General features: G+C 39.3%; 1 protein-coding gene across 1 annotated transcript in view; it reads left to right on the top strand.

Moving 5' to 3' along the window:
* The window catches only part of ARID2 (AT-rich interaction domain 2), a 188,990-nt gene that overhangs the window by 165,345 nt on the left and 5,085 nt on the right, over positions 1 to 18,560 (top strand). Inside the window, exons 17-20 of the mRNA XM_033222332.1 lie at positions 6,358 to 6,496; positions 6,584 to 6,669; positions 7,998 to 8,121; positions 8,211 to 8,302. Coding sequence (XP_033078223.1) covers positions 6,358 to 6,496; positions 6,584 to 6,669; positions 7,998 to 8,121; positions 8,211 to 8,302 — 441 coding nt within the window. The remainder of the gene's footprint in view (positions 1 to 6,357; positions 6,497 to 6,583; positions 6,670 to 7,997; positions 8,122 to 8,210; positions 8,303 to 18,560) is intronic.

Below are 18,560 nucleotides of genomic sequence, written 5' to 3'. Positions count from 1 at the left end.
TTCCTACCAAAAAAAAAAATCCCTTGCATTATAAGTGAAGTGAGTTTGTTTGTTTGTTTCAGCAGGAAGGCTATAAAGAAGGATATGGAATACTTTTTGGCCACTAAGGAAAAATAGCCTGCCAAGACCTTGAGTAAATAAGAAAACTCCAAATGAAACTGTCTGTATTGTTCATTCTCATGCTGCTATAAAGAACTGCCCAAGACTGGGTAATTTGCAAAGGAAAGAGGTTTAATTGACTCACAGTTCTGCAGGGCTGAGCAGGCCTCAGGAAACTTATGATCATGGCAGAAGGGGAAGCAAACATGTCTTTCTTCACATGGCAGCAGGAGAGAGAAGTGCTGAGCAAACAGGGATAAACCCTTTATAAAACCATCAGATCTCATGAGAACTCACTATCATGAGAATAGCATGGGGGTAACCCCATGATTCAGTTACTTCCCACTGGGTCCCTCCTATGACACGTAAGGATTATGGGAACTACAATTCAAGGTGAGATTTCGGTGGGTGCACAGCCAAACCGTATCATTCTGCCGTGGCCCTTCCCAAATCTCATGTCCTCACATTTTAGAACACAATCATGCCTTTCCAAGAGTCCCCCAGAGTCTGAGCTCATTCCAGCATTAACCCAAAAGTCCAAGTCCAAAGTCTCATTTGAGACAGGGAAAGTCCCTTCCACCTATGAGCCTGTAAAATCAAAAGCAAGTTATTTACTTCCTAGAGAAGTAGGGTATAGGCATTGAGTATATATACCCATTACAAATGGGAGAAATTGGCCAAAACAAAGAGGCTACAGGTACCATCCAAGCCCAAAATCCAATAGGGTAGTCATTAAACCTTAAAGCTCCAAAATGATCTCCTTTGACTCCATGTTTCACAACCAGGTCACGCTGACGCACGAGGTGGGCTCCCAGAGCCTTGCGCAGTTCCGCCCCTGTGGCCTTGCAGGGTACAGTCCCCCCTCTCAGCTGCCTTCATGGGTTGGCATTGAGTGTCTGTGGTGTCTCCAGGTGCACGGTGCGAGCTGTTCATTTATCTACCATTCTGGGGTCTGGAGGATGATAGCCCTCTTTTCACAGCTCCACTAGGCAGTGCCCAAGTGGGGACTCTGTGTGGGGGCCCTGATCTGCCCTAGCAGAGGTTCTCCATGAGGGCTCTGCCCCTGCAGCAAACTTCCGCTTGGACATCCAGGTGTTTCCATACATCATCTGAAATCTAGGTGGAAATTTCCAAACCTCAGTTTTTGACTTTTGGGTACCCACAGGCTCAGCACCATGTGGAAGCTGCCAGGGCTTGGGATTTTTACTCTCTGAAGCCACAGCCCAAGCTGCACCTTGGCCCTTTTTAGCCATGGCTGGAACAGCTGGGATGCAGGGCATCAAGTCTCTAGGCTGCAGGCAGCATGGGGGGCCTGGACCTGGTCCAGGAAATAATTTTGTCCTGCTAGGCCTCTGGGGAGAGGCTGCCATGAAGGTCTCTAACATGCCCTGGAGACATTTTCCCCATTGTCTTGGTGATTAACATTCAGCTCCTTGTGACTTATGCAAATTCATGCAGCAGGCTTGAATTTCTCCCTAGAAAATGGGTTTTCATTTCAGGAAATTTGTACCTAGTAGCCTATGTGAATATTTGCTCAGTTGAACCAAACAGTTCTTCACTGGAATAAAAGAAAATAGAATTTGGCTGAAGGGGAATTAAATGAAGAATAGAAGCTAATCCCGAACTTTCACTGCAATAGTTTAAATAACAAGCAGGGAGCCAACTATTATAAATTATAGTGGTGATGTGATTGAAAAATATGTATTTTTTAATTCGCCAGTGACTGAGAGAAAAGTGCAAAAACTTGTTACAATAACTATATTAAATATTACATTTTGCATTGCTTTGCCAGATACTGATAAATTCTGGTTTATTTCTTTTGAAAAAGTAGCAGGATCAAAGAAAAAGTGTTGTTTCTGTTGTTTCTACTTAGAATAACATTTGTTTTTATATACTTAAGTGTGGGATTCAGTAGAGAGGAAAAGATAAAAGATGCAAAAGAGGATAATTTATGAAGAAACACAATAGAATCCAATGTTGTAGAAAAAAACCGGGTTCTTTTCACACAACCAGAAAGATTAGGCTCATAGACACATAGAAGTGTGAGGAGTGAAATTTACTGGATGAGAATGGAAAAGGAAAAACAGCTCAGCAAAGTGAGATGGAGTCCTGCTAACAGGTTTTCCACCTCACAGATTAAATCCCAGTTTACCACACAGGAAGAGGAGTGGCCAGGCATCTCCCTGCTGCAAATGGCACGAACTTCCCGAGGCTCCACCCCTTCCTCCCAGTGCAGAGGCTGGTCAGAGATTCTCCGAGGAGCCCTTTTAAACTTGGGTGTCTCACCAATATGTAAGTGAAGGAGTTAACCTGGGAAATAGTAGCTACATTTGGCTGAGATCCAAGGTAAAGAAAGGATGAATAATGACTGAAAATCTAATGTAGAGAAGAAAGTTAAAGAAGCTCTAATGAAATAAACTTGTTTTTTCCGTAATAACCATTTTTTTCAGGGACATAAATGTAAGATATTGTCTCTAAATTTACAAATACACACAAGTACAGAGGAAGACAAGCTCTAAAATAAGATTGAAATTCAGTATTTAACCAAAGTTGAATTGCAGGCAGTTTCTATGGAGAATATTTTCAGGAGCAGAAATGAATAAAATTAGTTGTGAGCGATAGTGAGTGTTGCTTGCTAATGGAGGCCGTTAACTTGAAGGTGGACCAAATGTTACTGAGCAAAGCTTGCAATTTTGGAATAGCTGTGGGGAAGATCTCAGAGTAGAGGATTAACAAGATGGCCCAGTGAAGAGACAAGGGGTTACCAGTACCACCACTACCCCTTACCGCCACTACTGCTACTGTTACTGATCATGATGACAATAGCCCTTATTTATTTTTGGCCTACTGTTTTCCAAACAGATGTATACATATCAAATTTAAGCATCACACCCATCTTTAAAACTAGATTATCGGCCGGGCGCGGTGGCTCAAGCCTGTAATCCCAGCACTTTGGGAGGCCGAGGCGGGCGGATCACAAGGTCAGGAGATCGAGACCATCCTGGCTAACACGGTGAAACCCCGTCTCTACTAAAAAATACAAAAAACTAGCCGAGCAAGGTGGCGGGCGCCTGTAGTCCCAGCTACTCGGGAGGCTGAGGCAAGAGAATGGCGTGAACCCGGGAGGCGGAGCTTGCAGTGAGCTGAGATCTGGCCAGTGCACTCCAGCTTGGGTGACAGAGCGAGACTCCGTCTCAAAAAAAAAAAAAAAAAAAAAAACTAGATTCTCAGTGAGTAAAATGAGTTTCAGAGGATTCTTTTTTGCCCAGAGCTGTTGCCAATGGTTGTACACATCAAGGGAGGGATCCAGTCACATTGTATGTGCCATATGTTGTATATTTATTACAACAATTTTTCAGCACAAGACAATAAAGTATCTTAAGGAAAGGGGCCGGACGTGGTGACCCACACCTGTAATCCCAGCACTTTTGGAGGCCGAGGCAGGCAGATCACTTGAAGTCAGGAGCTTGAAACCAGCCTGGTCAACATGGAGAAACCCCGTCTCTACTAAAAAATACAAAAATGAGGCATTCTGCTTCGTGCCTGCAATCCCAGCTAGTCGGGAGGCTGAGGCAGAAGAATCACATGAACTCAGGAGACAGAGGTTGCATTGAGCCAAGATTGTGCCACTGCACTCCAGCCTGGGCAACAGAGTGAGATTCTGTCTCAAATAATAATAATTTGTACAAAGCTATCATATTACCCTGGAGTGGCAGCAGTATATAAAATTATATCAGTAACAGTCCCAGTTTTGTTTAAAAACACACACATACTCAGAGAAGGCTTAAAGAAAGTATACTAAAATGTTAGCATTATGGCTATATCACAGATGATTTTTATTTGTATTATTTTTGGATACTCTTGAATTTTCCCACTTCCCTTAACATATTGTTTATGATTTATGGGTTGGTGGTAGGGAGTGGAGGTGATTGCCAGAGTAGTTTTAAGAACAGTTTTCTAGATAAGACAGTAAACAGTAGCATTCTGCTTCATCACTTACACTTCTCCCAGTCCATCCAGTAAATATCCATAATGTTCTGAAAACTCAGTATTTATTTGCTTTACATTTCTTTAGAGTTTAACTCTCCAATATTACATGTAAACTTTTAAAACTCAGGTATTGGCCAGGCACGGTGGCTGGCTCACGCCTGTAATCCCAGCACTTTGGAAGGCTGAGGCATGAGGCAGGTGGGTCACAAGGTCAGGAGTTCGAGACCATTCTGGCCAACATGGCGAAACCCCGTCTCTACTGAAGATAGAAAAATTGGCTGGGCATGGTGGCAGGTGCCTGTAGTCCCAGCTATTTGGGAGGCTGAGGCAGGAGAATCACTTGAACCCAGTAGACAGAAGTTGGATTGATTCGAGACCGTGCCATTGCACTCCAGCCTGGGCGACAGAGCAAGACTCTGTCTCATAAATAAATAAAATTCAGGTAGTTCATTTAATGGATTTGGAACCCTTAACTACTTTTCACCTTCATGTGATTATTGCAACCAGCTTCATTCATAATTATATTAGAACTTTTCCTTGAACCACCACAACAATCAATGAATAGCTTTTATGACTAGAGTAGTTAGAAAATAGACTTGGAATGAAGAAAAGAGTAGTAGATTGGAGAGGAAAATAGACTCTGAGGACAGATAGACTAATGAACACTTTAAAATATCTGTTGTCTTAAATTCGTATACACATAACTGTGTGTATTTAGTAATTAAAATTGATTTAAGGAAGTGCTATCCTTTTTCCTGTGGCTGCTAAATTCACCATTTTTATTGTTGCCAATAAACTTGATTCATTGTATGTATTGAAAAATAGTTTAGAAATAGACATTGTGAAAACTGAGTAGTAGTACATTTGGATTTTGGTTTCTGTGTATACGTGTGCACGTGTGTGTAGACTTAATATATTGCAATTAATGATTTAATAGTATTTAGGTAATATCTTAAAAACAACAAGAAATGCTTTCTTGTGGAAATAACTAGTATGTATAACAGAACTCAAGTCATATTTCGTATTAATGAAATAGCATTGTGAGTTCTGAGAAGTAAACGAAATTCTGAAATTTAAAATGTATTTACTGATTTTAGCCTCACAATATACTTTTGTAGGTATTTATATAGATACATGTGATGGAAATTAAATATATAACTTACTCTTTCTGACACTGTGTTATATAATTCAGTATTTAATTACTTTTGATTAAATTTTATTTTAAAATATTAGTCATTCCTAAAGGAATAATAATTTGAGATACTGGATATTTGTTACACATTAAAAACTGGTTCAAATATATATATGTTTATATGACAGCCATAAAAAGTCACAACCTAAGAGATCTTTGCTGTAGATCTTAAAGATATTCATTGTGACTGGGTGCTGTGGCTCACACCTGTAATCCCAGCACTTTGGGGGGCCGAGGCAGGTGGATCATGAGGTCAGGAGTTCGAGACCAGCCTGACCAACATAGTGAAACCCCGTCTCTACTAAAAATACAAAAATTAGCCGGGCGTGGTGGCGCGTGCCTGTAGTCCCAGGTACTCCGGAGGCTGAGGCAGAAGAATCGCTTGAACCCGGGAGGCGGAGGTTGCAGTGAGCCAAGATCACACCACTGCATTCCAGCCTGGCGACAGAGTGAGACTCCATCTCAAAATATATATATATATAGATTGCACAAATATTTGAGTTATTCATTAGTAATTGAAGCCTTTTAATACATTCTTTGCTGTCTAGATTCCACTGTTCTCTCTCATTTCCATATTGTCTAATAAGGGAGAATAAAATCTGACTTCCTTCAGTTTTGTGTGCTTTGCCACCTGCCCACTCAGACATCATAGGATATGTGCTGGAGGAGTGAGATATGGGACTTAAAAATGTGGACAGACATATAAATGTGAACTTATAAGGCAGACTTACTAAAACTTATAGAATTTGAACTGTTGGATTGGATATTCTTGAGCTCTTATATCTAATATGAAATCTAGTAAATAAGCAATTTATAAAAGTACAATAGAGTATGATATTTGTTTATAAGATAATGTTCTATGGTGTTTTTAAATTGTATTTCATTCACTTTTAAGAGATTTTTAGTCAGCCTTCACTGAAGGTAGGGAATTAGGAATAAGGAATGTTAAAACAAATTACCAAAAGTGTTCAGTACAACTGATGATTCTACTTGGAAATATAAGCAGAGAAATTTTTGAAATAGTTTCAAAATATACTTGAATACATCCAAGTGTCTACTACTATTATTTTTTATAGGTGGTTTCAGACACCCTCACAGGTTTTCTACCATGCAGCAACTGAACATGGAGGAAAAGATGTATATCCAGGGCAGTGTCTTTGGGAAGGTTGTGAGCCTTTTCAGCGACAGCGATTTTCTTTTATTACCCACTTGCAGGTACACTTTTTAAATACTATTTGATCAGTAACTCATTTGCATTAAAGATTTTGATGTGCATTCTGTTGCTTCCTCTTTCTCAATAAGGATAAGCACTGTTCAAAGGATGCCCTACTTGCAGGATTAAAACAAGATGAACCAGGACAAGCAGGAAGTCAGAAGTCTTCTACCAAGTAAGGAATATGAGTTTACTTCCTATTGTACATACAAAAAGAAACTAGCCAAAACACAAGAACAATGAAATGCAACTTAGCATATTAGGAGACCAGAAACCTGGGTTCTAGTCCAGCTCTGCCACAAACCAGCAATGTGACCCTGTTCAAATTGCTTAGATTCTCTTGGCATCACTTTTCCTTTTGGCTGGACAATGCGGTCTGTAAGTTACCTTTGAGCTCTAACACTGATTCTGTTTTGTAGACTAGTCAGTCATTGGAAGTAATGACAGATGATATATGAGAAATACTTTGTAAACTAAAAGTACTGTGTATGGTTCTTTTTCCTGTAAGAGAGTAATCATCTATTTGATAATGGCAAAGAGATTTCATATCTTGCCATTATCAAATATATGTATATACACACACATATAAACATACATAACACTGGTTTACAGTTTAAAGATTGTTTTCAGGTTGTCTCATTTAATATTCAGAATTAGCTTAAAATAATTTAATATTCAGAATTAGTAAAAATGTATCAGAAATACCCCTGCTTTTCAAATGTGAAAAGAAATATTGAAAGTCATGCAGCCAGTTACAGTGTCAGAAACAGTGTTTCCTCATATATGATAAGTCAGCATCTCCATTGCTATCTCACCAGAGCACACAGATAATGATGCATTTTATCTGCTTGGCCAAAGAAATCTACAGTAGTTTGAATCATATTTTACATAAAATCATCTCTGCAGTTCTTCCATTCTGTATCTTTCATAAATAACAGAACTGTAGTGAAAGGATTCATTGAAATTATTAAATAATGATGAAATTTAAGATATGTAAGTAATAGTTTGAAATGTGGTATTTAGCATAATTCCATGTTATCATACCGTGTTTTCCTGGATGACCAGTGTCAGTACATTCTTAGGTAGTATTACTTTACCCTTAGGTAACATTTGGAAATAATTTGTAGCAAAAATTGTAGACTTTTCTTCTTTGTTAAAATCTTCACATTATATTCAAAGATGAGAAGGCTGTAACTATGACGCTATGTTGAATTTGTCTTGATTGCATATTTACCCAGTACAGTAACTTTAAAGATGGAACATCTATTTGCTTTAAAATTGATAGATTGGAAAATAAAAGACTTGAAACTTCACCTTGTTACTAAGAGCCCCTTTGCCTAGGCTGTCACAGAACATAAACGTTAATGCTAGACCATTGGACCTTTAGTCACCCTCTAAACACCATTTTTAAATAACCAGCTTAAAGAGATTGGCAAGGTGGTCATAGTTGTCAGTCTGTCTGCAGTATCATGTTAACTCTCTCTCTCTCTCTGATCAATTTAGGCAGCCAGCTGTAGGGGGCACAAGCTCAACTCCTAGAGCACAGAAGGCCATTGTGAATCATCCCAGTGCTGCACTTATGGCTCTGAGGAGAGGATCAAGAAACCTTGTCTTTCGAGATTTTACAGTAAGCATGCCTTGAAACCCTTATCTGTAAAAGTCTGAGTCCTGTATGATTTAGATCTTTATTCTTTCTTTTTTTCCTTTCTTTTTAAGGATGAAAAAGAGGGACCAATAACTAAACACATCCGACTAACAGCTGCCTTAATATTAAAAAATATTGGTAAATATTCAGAATGTGGTCGCAGGTGAGTAATATGTTTTCTGTAGCCAAAGTGAATTTAGTTTATTTTATTTTTACATATAAGTTAATAAAATTAGATAACTGTATTTTCTTCATTGTTTTTCTCATCAGTTTTGCAAATACATCCCAAAGTTTATGCCTAGGTCAGGCCATAATGAGCTCTTAAAAGTCAAAAATAAATAGAAGTTAAAACAACCAATAAATGGTCTTTTAAGTTGTTTTATTAAGTTAATTTGTCTTACTGGCCATAGAATTTAGAACAAAAAGTAGCTCTACTAAAGAGGAAACTTGGGAGTTTATTGGGGAAAACAAAGGAATTGATCATTTGAATCACGTGGAGTCCAAATGAAATTCAGTTTGACACTTGTCATTTTCATGTACCCATCAATGTCATAAATAATGTTAAGGTATATGTATAATACTCTGAAGTTTTAAACTTTCCAATGGACTTAAGCAAAAGAAAACTCAGGATTTTGTAGATGTACGGAAACCAGGAGGGATAACTCATTAATTCTTGAGAGAGCAAATATAGAATATTTTGTCAATACCTTGTCTTCCTTAGTTACTTTTCTAGAATTCCTCCTACATCTTCAACTGACCACTCTTGGACTGCCTCTCTGAGAAGCTGTCCTTGTGTTCCTGATAGTCACTTTCTATCTCAGGCTCTCCCTTTCACATATTAGTTCCATCTCCTTAATGTATTTTGAATCCATGTTAGTTCTTCCCTACACCCCTATTTTACCTTGTTTTAGGTCTTTTATGATATTCTTTACAATGACCTTTAAACTGAATTTTCTAAGCGTAAAAATAGTGGTATCAATTATAAAAAGAAAATGAATTTGACTATATTGTTTTAAGTTCACTAAGTGGAAGGTGGATAACATTTAAAGCTAAAGTTGAAAAAGGTATCTGTAATGACAAATGTTACTATATTTATTTAATCAAGTATAAATGAACAAGAAAATTTTTCACACTTGAGCCAAGTTTTTTTTAGAAGAAAAAAGAAATGTAAAGGTTTAATAACCATACGAGAATTCTAGTATCTTCATGATTTAGTTCATAACATTTCTTTTTACTTTTCTTACTTTATTTCCCTCCTAACCCCTTTTTTGTTTCATAGCCTACATTTCAGTGAAACTAAGCCACATGCAAGTTCCTAATCACACTGGGCTCTTTCAAGTCACACTTTGTACCTTTGTTCCAATGCTCATACTATTCTCCTTGCCTAGAATGCCCTCCTCTCTGCGTTGCCCACCTATTGAATATCTGCTTACCCTTCATGATTCAGCTTAGACATGAGTTTCTTTGTGTAGCCTTTCCTTTGCTCTATTCCCCTTCCCTACTGAGCTTGTTCTCCTCTATTTTTACAACATGTCTGTCTTAAAACTTTTAATCTCATTGTTTTGAAAATTTTTTTTATGTGGCTTTTTCCCTTACAGAACTATGTGCAGAGACTTCCTCTGATTAATCTTTGTAGCTTGAACACTTAGCACAGTGCCCAACACATTATAATCTCTACCTCCTATTCATCATTTAAGATTCAACTCAGTGGTTACTGCTTCCTTTCCTGACGTCTTCCTTACTACCTTAACCCTGACCTGGAACACAGTACATATTCCCTACTGCCCCATGTGTTGTCTGTTACCACCTTAGATGATGAGCTCTTTGAAGGTAGGGATTCAGTATTTTGATCTTTGTATCTTTAGTGCCTAGCATAGTGTTAGCAATATGATAGTCATTCAGTAAGTATTTGATTGATAGACAGGTGGTGGGGAATTCATTCTCCTAGAGTTCTGATCTGGAATTTGTGTGTGTTTTTTTGTTGTGTTGTTTGTTTTGTTTTGTTTTGTTTTGTTTTGTTTGTTTTTTTGAGACAGAGTCTCGCTCTATTGCCCAGGCTGGAGTGCAGTGGCACGATCTCGGCTGACTGCAGCCTGTGCCTCCAGGTTTGAGCGATTCTCCTGCTTCAGCCTCCTGAGTAGCTGGGATTACAGGCAACTGCCACCATGCCCAACTAATTTTTTTTTTTTTTTTTTGTATTTTTAGTAGAGACAGGGTTTCCCCATATTGGCCAGGCTGGTCTCGAACTCCTGACCTCAGGTGATCCACCTGCCTTGGCCTCCCAAAGCGCTGAGATTACAGGCATTAGCCACCATTCCTGGCCTGATCTGGAATTTGTGTAGAAAATTGGAATACTAGAAACAACTTTGTAATTTTTTAAGGGCCTTTTCTTCACATTGAAATTGTACATTCTAGGCAAAGCTTCTTTGTCTAGATCTAATAAAATGTTGAGCCAAAAGTTTTCATTTCACTGGTTTTGTTTTGTTGATTTTGTTGTTTTATTTAACTCTAAACCTTTCAAGTATTTTCTGGCATCTTGAGTTCCTATGATGTTAGAATAGTAGAGTCATATGAATTAAGACAATCCATTAAGTCTTTCTATTCACTCTCCCAATCCAGGTTGAAATCCCCAGTATAGAACTTCTGTTGAACATCTCCACTGATGGGGAGTTTTGCCTAAGCAAGAATACTGATAGAAAATCTGGCAGAACCCACATGTGTGGAGAGAGTGTAGAAAATCAGGCAGCTACAAAAGATAATTCTCTCTTGATAGTTCTCTAGTGGAATAATGTGAGGCTAGACGTGGTGGCTCACGCCTGTAATCCCAGCACTTTGGGAGGCCGAGGCGGATAGATTGCTTGAGCCAGGCATTCGAGACCAGCCTGGGCAACATGATGAAACCCCATCTATATAAAAAATTGTAAAAATTAGCTGGATTTGGTGTTGTGCACCTGTGGTCCTAGCTACTGGGGAGGCTGAGGTGGGAGGATCACTTGAGCCCAGGAAGCAGAGGTTGCATTGAGTCGTGCTCACACCACTGCATTCCAGCCTGGGTGACAGAGTGAAACTCTGTCTCAATAACAAAAAGAAGTAATATAGAGTGTGATCTTTTAAACTAAATTAAAAATGGCTGGGCTCAGTGGCTTATTATAATCCCAGCATTTTGGGAGGCCGAGGCAGGTGGATTACAAGGTCAGGAGTTCAAAACCAGCCTGGCCAACATGGTGAAACTCTGTTCCTATTAAAAAATACAAAAATTAGCTGGGCATAGTGGCATGTGCCTGTAATCCCAGCTACTCGAGAGGCTGAGGCAGGAGAATTGCCTGAACCTGGGAGGCCTCCAAGGTTGCAGTGAGTGGAGATCATGCCACTACACTCCAGCCTGGGCAACAGCCTGGGCAACTCCATCTCAAAAAAAAGAAAAAGCAAGTAAGATATATGGAAATTTACCCTCATTCTTATAGTAGAATATCTTGAACAGCATAAAAATATCAGCAGCTTTTTATTTGAAATTCAGAATCTAATAATTTGAATAATATAAAATGTTTAATGCATCTCATCTCCATTCTGATCAAGCTTGAGCTCTGGAAAAGTGCAATATATTTGCCTTCTTTTGATATATGTATATTTAATGTGTAATACAAAGGTCTTATTTAGAAATCAAATAGTATGTTTCTCTAATGAACAACACAAAAAGGAAATTAGGAAAATAATTCCATTTATCTATTTATTTGTTTGTTTATTGAGACAGAGTTTTGCTCTTGTCACCCAGGTTGGAGTGCAGTGGCATGATCTTGACTCACTGCCACTTCCACCTCCCAGGTTCAAGCGATTCTCCTGCCTCAGCTTCCTGACTAGTTAGGATTACAGGCATCCACAACCACACCCGGCTAATTTTTGTATTTTTAGTAGAGACGGAGTTTCACCATGTTGCCCAGGCTGGTCTTGAACTCCTGATCTCCAGTGACCCAACTGCATTGGCCTCCTAAAGTGCTGGGATTACAGGTGTGAGCCACCGCACCTGGCCAGTAATTCCACTTGCAATAGCATCAAAAAGAGTAAAATACCTAGGAATTGTCTTCACCAAAGAGATAGAAGATTTGTACACTGAAAACTACAAAAGATTACTGAAAGAAATTAAACAATATATAAACAACTGGAAAGATTCTCATATTCATGAATTGGAAGACTTAATTTAAGTGAGATGTTAGTACTTCCAAAGCATTCTACAGATTCTGTCAGCCTGTCAGCATCCCAGTGATTTTTGAAAAAATAGAAAAATCCAGTTATGTGTGAGTGACACAAGGTGAGGGTTGTAGATGCAGTTTCCTGTTTTCATCATATAGACAGGGCAGCTCTGCTGCAGAGATGGTCAGTGTACCTAAAACCCAAAGAACCTCGTGTAAGAAGTGTGGCAAGCATCAACCTTACAAAAGTGACACCGTATGAGAAGGGCAAGGATTCCCTGTATGCCCAGGGAAAGAGGCCCTATGATTGGAAGCAGAGTGGCTGTGGTGGGCAGACAAAGCCAGTTTTCCAAAAGAAGGCTGATGTGGTTTGGCTCTGTCCCCACCTAAATCTCATCTTGAATTCCCACATGTGGTGGGAGGGACCTGGCAGGAAGTAATTGAATCATGGGGGCAGGTCTTCCCTGTGTTATTCTCATTATTGTGAATAAGTCTCACGAGATCTGATGGTTTTAAAAAGGGGAGTTTGCCTACAAAAGCTCTCATCTACCACCATGTGAGACGTACTTTTCACTTTCCGCCTTGTGAGGCCTCCCCAGCCACATGGAACTATAAGTCCAATAAACCTCTTTCTTTTGTAAATTGCCCAGTCTTGGGTATGTCGTTGTCAGCAACGTGTAAACAGACTAATACAAAGGCTAAAACCACGATTATGCTAAGGCTGGAATGTGTTGAGCCTAACAGCAGATCAAGAGGATGCTATCCATTAAGAGATGCAAGCAGTTTGAACTGGGAGGAGATAAAGAAGAGAAAGGGCCAAATGATCCAGTTCTAAATTTTGGGATATTTTTCTTTTGATTTTGAAGAGAAAACGTTGAAGCTATAGAAAAATTATAGGAAAATAAATACGGTGATAATCTTACTCAAAAAAAGAAAAATTCATACTAGAATTCATACATAATCTCAAGAGACCCTGAATAGCAGAAATAATATTGAGAAAGAACAGTGTTGCAGGACTCCCACTTCTGATTTACTACAAAACTAACATAATCAAAACAGCGTGGTACTGGCATAAAGACAGCCATAGAGGCCAATGGAATAGAAGAGAGGGCCCAAAAGTAAGCCCTCACATATTTGGTCAAATGATTTTCCATAAGTGTGCCAATTCTTCATTCAATGAGTGAAAGACAGTCTTTTCAACAAATGGCATTTGAACAACTGGATATATACATCGAAAGAATGAAGTTGGACACATAACCTGTACCATATATAAAACTTAAATATAAGAGCTAAAACTATAAAACTCTTAGAAGAAAACATAGGGCGGCCGGGCGAGGTGGCTCAAGCCTGTAATCCCAGCACTTTGGGAGGCCGAGACGGGCGGATCACGAGGTCAGGAGATCGAGACCATCCTGGCGAACACTGTGAAACCCCGTCTCTACTAAAAAATACAAAAAACTAGCCGGGCGAGGTGGCGGGCGTCTGTAGTCCCAGCTACTCGGGAGGCTGAGGCAGGAGAATGGCGTGAACCCGGGAGGCGGAGCTTGCAGTGAGCTGAGATCCGGCCACTGCACTCCAGCCTGGGCGACAGAGCAAGACTCCGTCTCAAAAAAAAAAAAGAAGAAAACATAGGGCAAAAGCATTATAATATTGGATTTGGCAGTGATTTCTTGGGATATGACACCAAAGACACAGGCAATAAAAGGAAAACCAGACAAACTAGACTTCATCAAAATTTAAAACTTGTACATCAAAGGACACTAACGACAGAGTAAAAAGGCAACCCATAGAATTAGACAAAATAATTGCAAGTCACCTGTCTGAGAAGAAACTAATATCTAGAATATATAGAGAATGCCTAGCTGCTGTGGAAAACAGGGCAGTTCCTTAAAAAACCAAACAGAATTATCTGTTTCATTCAGCAGTCCCACTTCTGAGTATATTCACAAATGAATTGAAGGCAGGGAATTGAACAGATATATATATGCCAATATTCATGGCTATTATTTACAACAGCCAAAAATTGGTATGGAGGCAACCTAAGTGTCTATCGATGATAGACAAAATGTGGCATGTACATACAATGGGATATTATTCAGTATTACAAAGGAAAAAACTTTTAATTTGCATGTAGTAAAGTTCACCCTTTTTAGTGTACAGTTCTATGAGTTTTGAGTTTTTTTTAATCTTTGAGACGGGGTCTCACTCTGTTGCCCAGGCTGGAGTGCAGTGGTGCAATCATGGCTCACTGCAGTCTTGACCTCTCCAGGCTCAGGTGATCCTCCTACCTCAGTTTTTGTATTTTTACTAGAGACAAGGTCTCACCATATTGCCCAGGCTTGCCTTGAACTGCTGGGCTCAAGCAATCCACCTGCCTCTGCCCCCCAAAGTGCTAGGATTACAGGCTTGAGCTACTGAGCCTGGCCTACAAAGGAAAAAAATTCTGACATATGCTACATATGAATAAACTTTGAGGACGTCATGCTAAGTGAAATTAGCATGACACAAAAGGACAAATATATGGTATGATTTCACTTACGAGATACCTAGATGAGTCGAATGCATAGAGACAAAGTAGAACAGTGGTTACCAGGGGTTGGGGGGAGTTCAGGAATGGAGAGTTACTGTTAAGTGGGTAGAGAGTTCCATTATGAGATGATGAAAAAGTTGTGGAGATGGATAGTGGTGATGGTTGTACAATAGTATGAATGTACTTAATGCCACTGAGCTGGTTAAAATAGTACGTTTTATGTTATGTATGTTTTACCACAATGGAAAAAAACTAAAACACAACAAAGGAAGGATTTGGGGAAAATTGGAAGTGACTGCTAATGGGTATTGGGTTTCTTTTAAAGATGATGAAAATATTCTGGAATTGATTGTGGTGATGGTTGCACAATTCTGTGAATATGCTAAAAACGAATGCATTTTTGTTTAAATGGATGGATTGAGCCAGACGCGGTGGCTCACGCCTGTAATCCCAGCACTTTGGGAGGCCAAGGCGGGTGGATTATCTGAGGTCAGGAGTTTGAGACCAGCCTGGCCAACATGGCAAAACCCCGTCTCTACTAAAAAATACAAAAATTAGCTGGGCGTGGTGGCGCACGCCTGTAATTCCAGCCACTCAGGCTGAGGCAGGAGAATCCCTTGAACCCAGGAGGCAGATGTTGCCGTGAGCTGAGATCGTGCCATTGTACTCCAGCCTGTGTGACAGAGCAAGATTGCATCTCAAATAAATAAATAGACTGTATAGTGTGTGAATTATACATCAATGAAGGTGTTAGAAAAAATAAATTTTAAAAAATCAAGGCAGGGCGTGGTGGCTCACGCCTGTAATCCCAGTACTTTAGGAGGCTGAGGCGGGTGAATCACGAGGTCAAGATACTGAGATCATCCTGGCCAAGGTGGTGAAACCTCATCTCTACTAAAAATACAAAAATTAGCTGGGCCTGGTGGCACATGCCTGTAGTCCCAGCTACTCAGGAGGCTGAGGCAGGAGAATCACTTGAACCTGGAAGGCGGAGGTTGCAGTGAGCCAAGATCATGCCACTGCACTCCAGCCTGGCAACGGAGCAAGACTCTGTCTCAAAAAAAAAAAAAAAAAGGAAAGAAAAGAAATAGTAAGTGCTATAAAAGTTATAACCAGGCTGGGCGCGGTGGCTCACGCCTGTAATCCCAGCACTTTGGGAGGCCAGGGCAGGCTGTTCATGAGGTCAGGAGATCGAGACTGTCCTGGATAACATGGTGAAACCCCATCTCTACTAAAAATACAAAAAATTAGCTGAGCGTGGTGGCAGGTGCCTATAGGCCCAGCTACTCAGGAGGCTGAGCAGGAGAATGGCGTGAACCTGGGAGGCGGAGCTTGCAGTGAACCGAGATCCCACCACTGCACTCCAGCCTGGATGACAGAGCGTGACTCCATCTCAAAAAAAAGAAAAGAAAAAAAAAAAAATATATATATATATGTATGTGTATGTATAAAACCAAATAGTTCCCTACTTTGCCCCCACTACTCACCTCCAAGGGGGGATCCTGCAACAATTTGAGCTAATGCAATTGCTTTCATATTTCAAAATAATATGTCTATGTTACTATTTCTTAACTTACCTAATTTTATACATTTATTGACTTCCCTTTTAAGAAATTGGATAGTCTTAAACCTCTGTTCTTCCCACTTTCCTTTCTCCTCATCATTTTATTGTTTCATCACAGTCGTTGATTAAATCTTAAATCAGATGTTATTGTTGGATTGTTTGATGTTGAGCCAAGTGTTATACTATTATGTTTTTCTTTCTCTTTTTTATTTTTATTTTTTGAGACAGAGTCTCGCTCTGTCACCCAGGCTGGAGTGCTGTGGCGCGATCTCAGCTCATTGCAACCTCTGCCTCCCAGGTTCAAGTGATTCTCCTGCCTCACCCTCCTGAGTAGCTGGGACTACAGGCGCCCACTACCATACCTGGCTAATTTTTAAATTTCCAGTAGAGATGAGGTGTCACCGTGTTGGCCAGGCTGGTGTTGAATTTCTGACCTCAAGTGATCCACCCACCTTGGCCTCCCAATGTGCTGGGCTTACAGGCGTGAGCCACCACACCCAGCCTTTTTGTCTCTTTGTATTAGGCCCATAAAAAGCATGAGTGCTGTGCTTTTTGCTTGGCTTTTTATGGGCCTAATATGATTTTACCATGTATTTTAATCAATATCTTTCAAGCATATCAATAAGCTGTCCACACACAGTTTGTTAAACCTCTATCAGATTTTCATTTTTAGAATTTTTTTTTCCTTGCAAACTGCCTTTCTGCAGTCTAGACAGGTTGCTCTCTGGACCTGGTACACAGCTCTTCTCAGGAATTGTCTCCATGTTGAATCCTTTTTCATTGAAACCCATTTATTTTCTTTCTTGTTTTACTGTCTTCATGTAAAAGCATATCTTTTCAATAATTTAAGACACTCCATGCCTAAAAATGTCTGTAGTCTACCCTTACTCTTGGTAGTTGTTGGCTGTACATAACGTTCTAGATTGAAAAGTCATGTTTCTTTAAAAATCTGAGGATATTGCTCTGGTGTATTCTAGCACCACCTTTGCTGTTGAGAAGACTAGTGACATTCTGGTTCCCATTTCTTTGTATGTGATCTGTTTTCCTCCCTCTAGAAACTGTTGTGGTTTCTTTATTTCTGAATATTCTAAGGTTTCATGATGATGATGTCTTCAGGGGGTGTTTTGTTGTTTTCATTGAAGTCATTATTTCGTTTTGGTGGGACCTTTCAGTCTGGATATTTATATCCTTCAGTAATGGGAACTTTTCTGGTATGTTTCTTTTTTTTCTTTTTTAGCTTTCTGTTTTCTCTCTGTTTAATCTGTTTTTTGGAAATTTCCTTAATTATTTTATTTTATTTTGTTTTGTTTTATTTTATTTTAGATACAGAGTCTCTCCCTCTGTAGCCCAAGCTGGAGTGCAGTGGCACAGTCTTGGCTCACTGCAAAAAATAACCTGTGAATACAGAAGTTGAGAGAATATCATTTTATAGAAAAACAAAATAGGCATGTTTTATTTTGTATCAAAACAAAGTGAGTGCTTAATTTTTTAAAACCTCACAAAATTAAACATTTATATCAAAAAGGAAATTATTAGTTACTTTTAAATCATCCTAATGATTTCAGTTTATTCTTTCTAGTTTTATCCATGCAATATTCAGATAAAAGAATGCTTTTTAACATGTAACTATCACTTTGAAAAATATTATGATTTTTGTTAACTTTTTGAAACTAAAGTCTTTTTTCTTTCTTAAAATTTTCTTGATTGTGGGGAAAAACTGATTGTACTTTGTAAAGTTATTTTTATTTTGTAATTTTTTTTTTTTTTTTGAGATGGAGTCTCGATCTGTTGCTCACACTGGAGTGCAGTGATGCAGTCTTGGTCACTGCAACCTCTGCCTCTCGGGTTCAAGCGATTCTCCTGCCCTGGCCTCCCGAGTAGCTGGGATTACAGGCTCCTGCCACCACAGCCAGCTAATTTTTTGTATTTTTAGTAGAGACGGGGTTTCACGATGTTGGCCAGGCTGGTCTCGAACTCCTGACCTCGTGATCCGCCCACCTCAGTCTCCCAAAGTGTTTTGTAAATTTTTAAATCAATTTTTGTACAACTAATTTTTCTTTTCCAGAAAGATCTTAGAAATTTCATACTTTATTTTAAAAGTTGTTAAATAAAATTTTAAAGAAAATCATAAAGATTATAT

Source organism: Trachypithecus francoisi, unplaced genomic scaffold (genome assembly GCF_009764315.1).
Source record: "Trachypithecus francoisi isolate TF-2019V2 unplaced genomic scaffold, Tfra_2.0 Lachesis_group11, whole genome shotgun sequence".
Taxonomy (NCBI): Eukaryota; Metazoa; Chordata; class Mammalia; order Primates; family Cercopithecidae; genus Trachypithecus; species Trachypithecus francoisi.
Note: the sequence above shows the minus strand (reverse complement) of the source record. Positions and strands in the feature narration are given on the sequence as shown.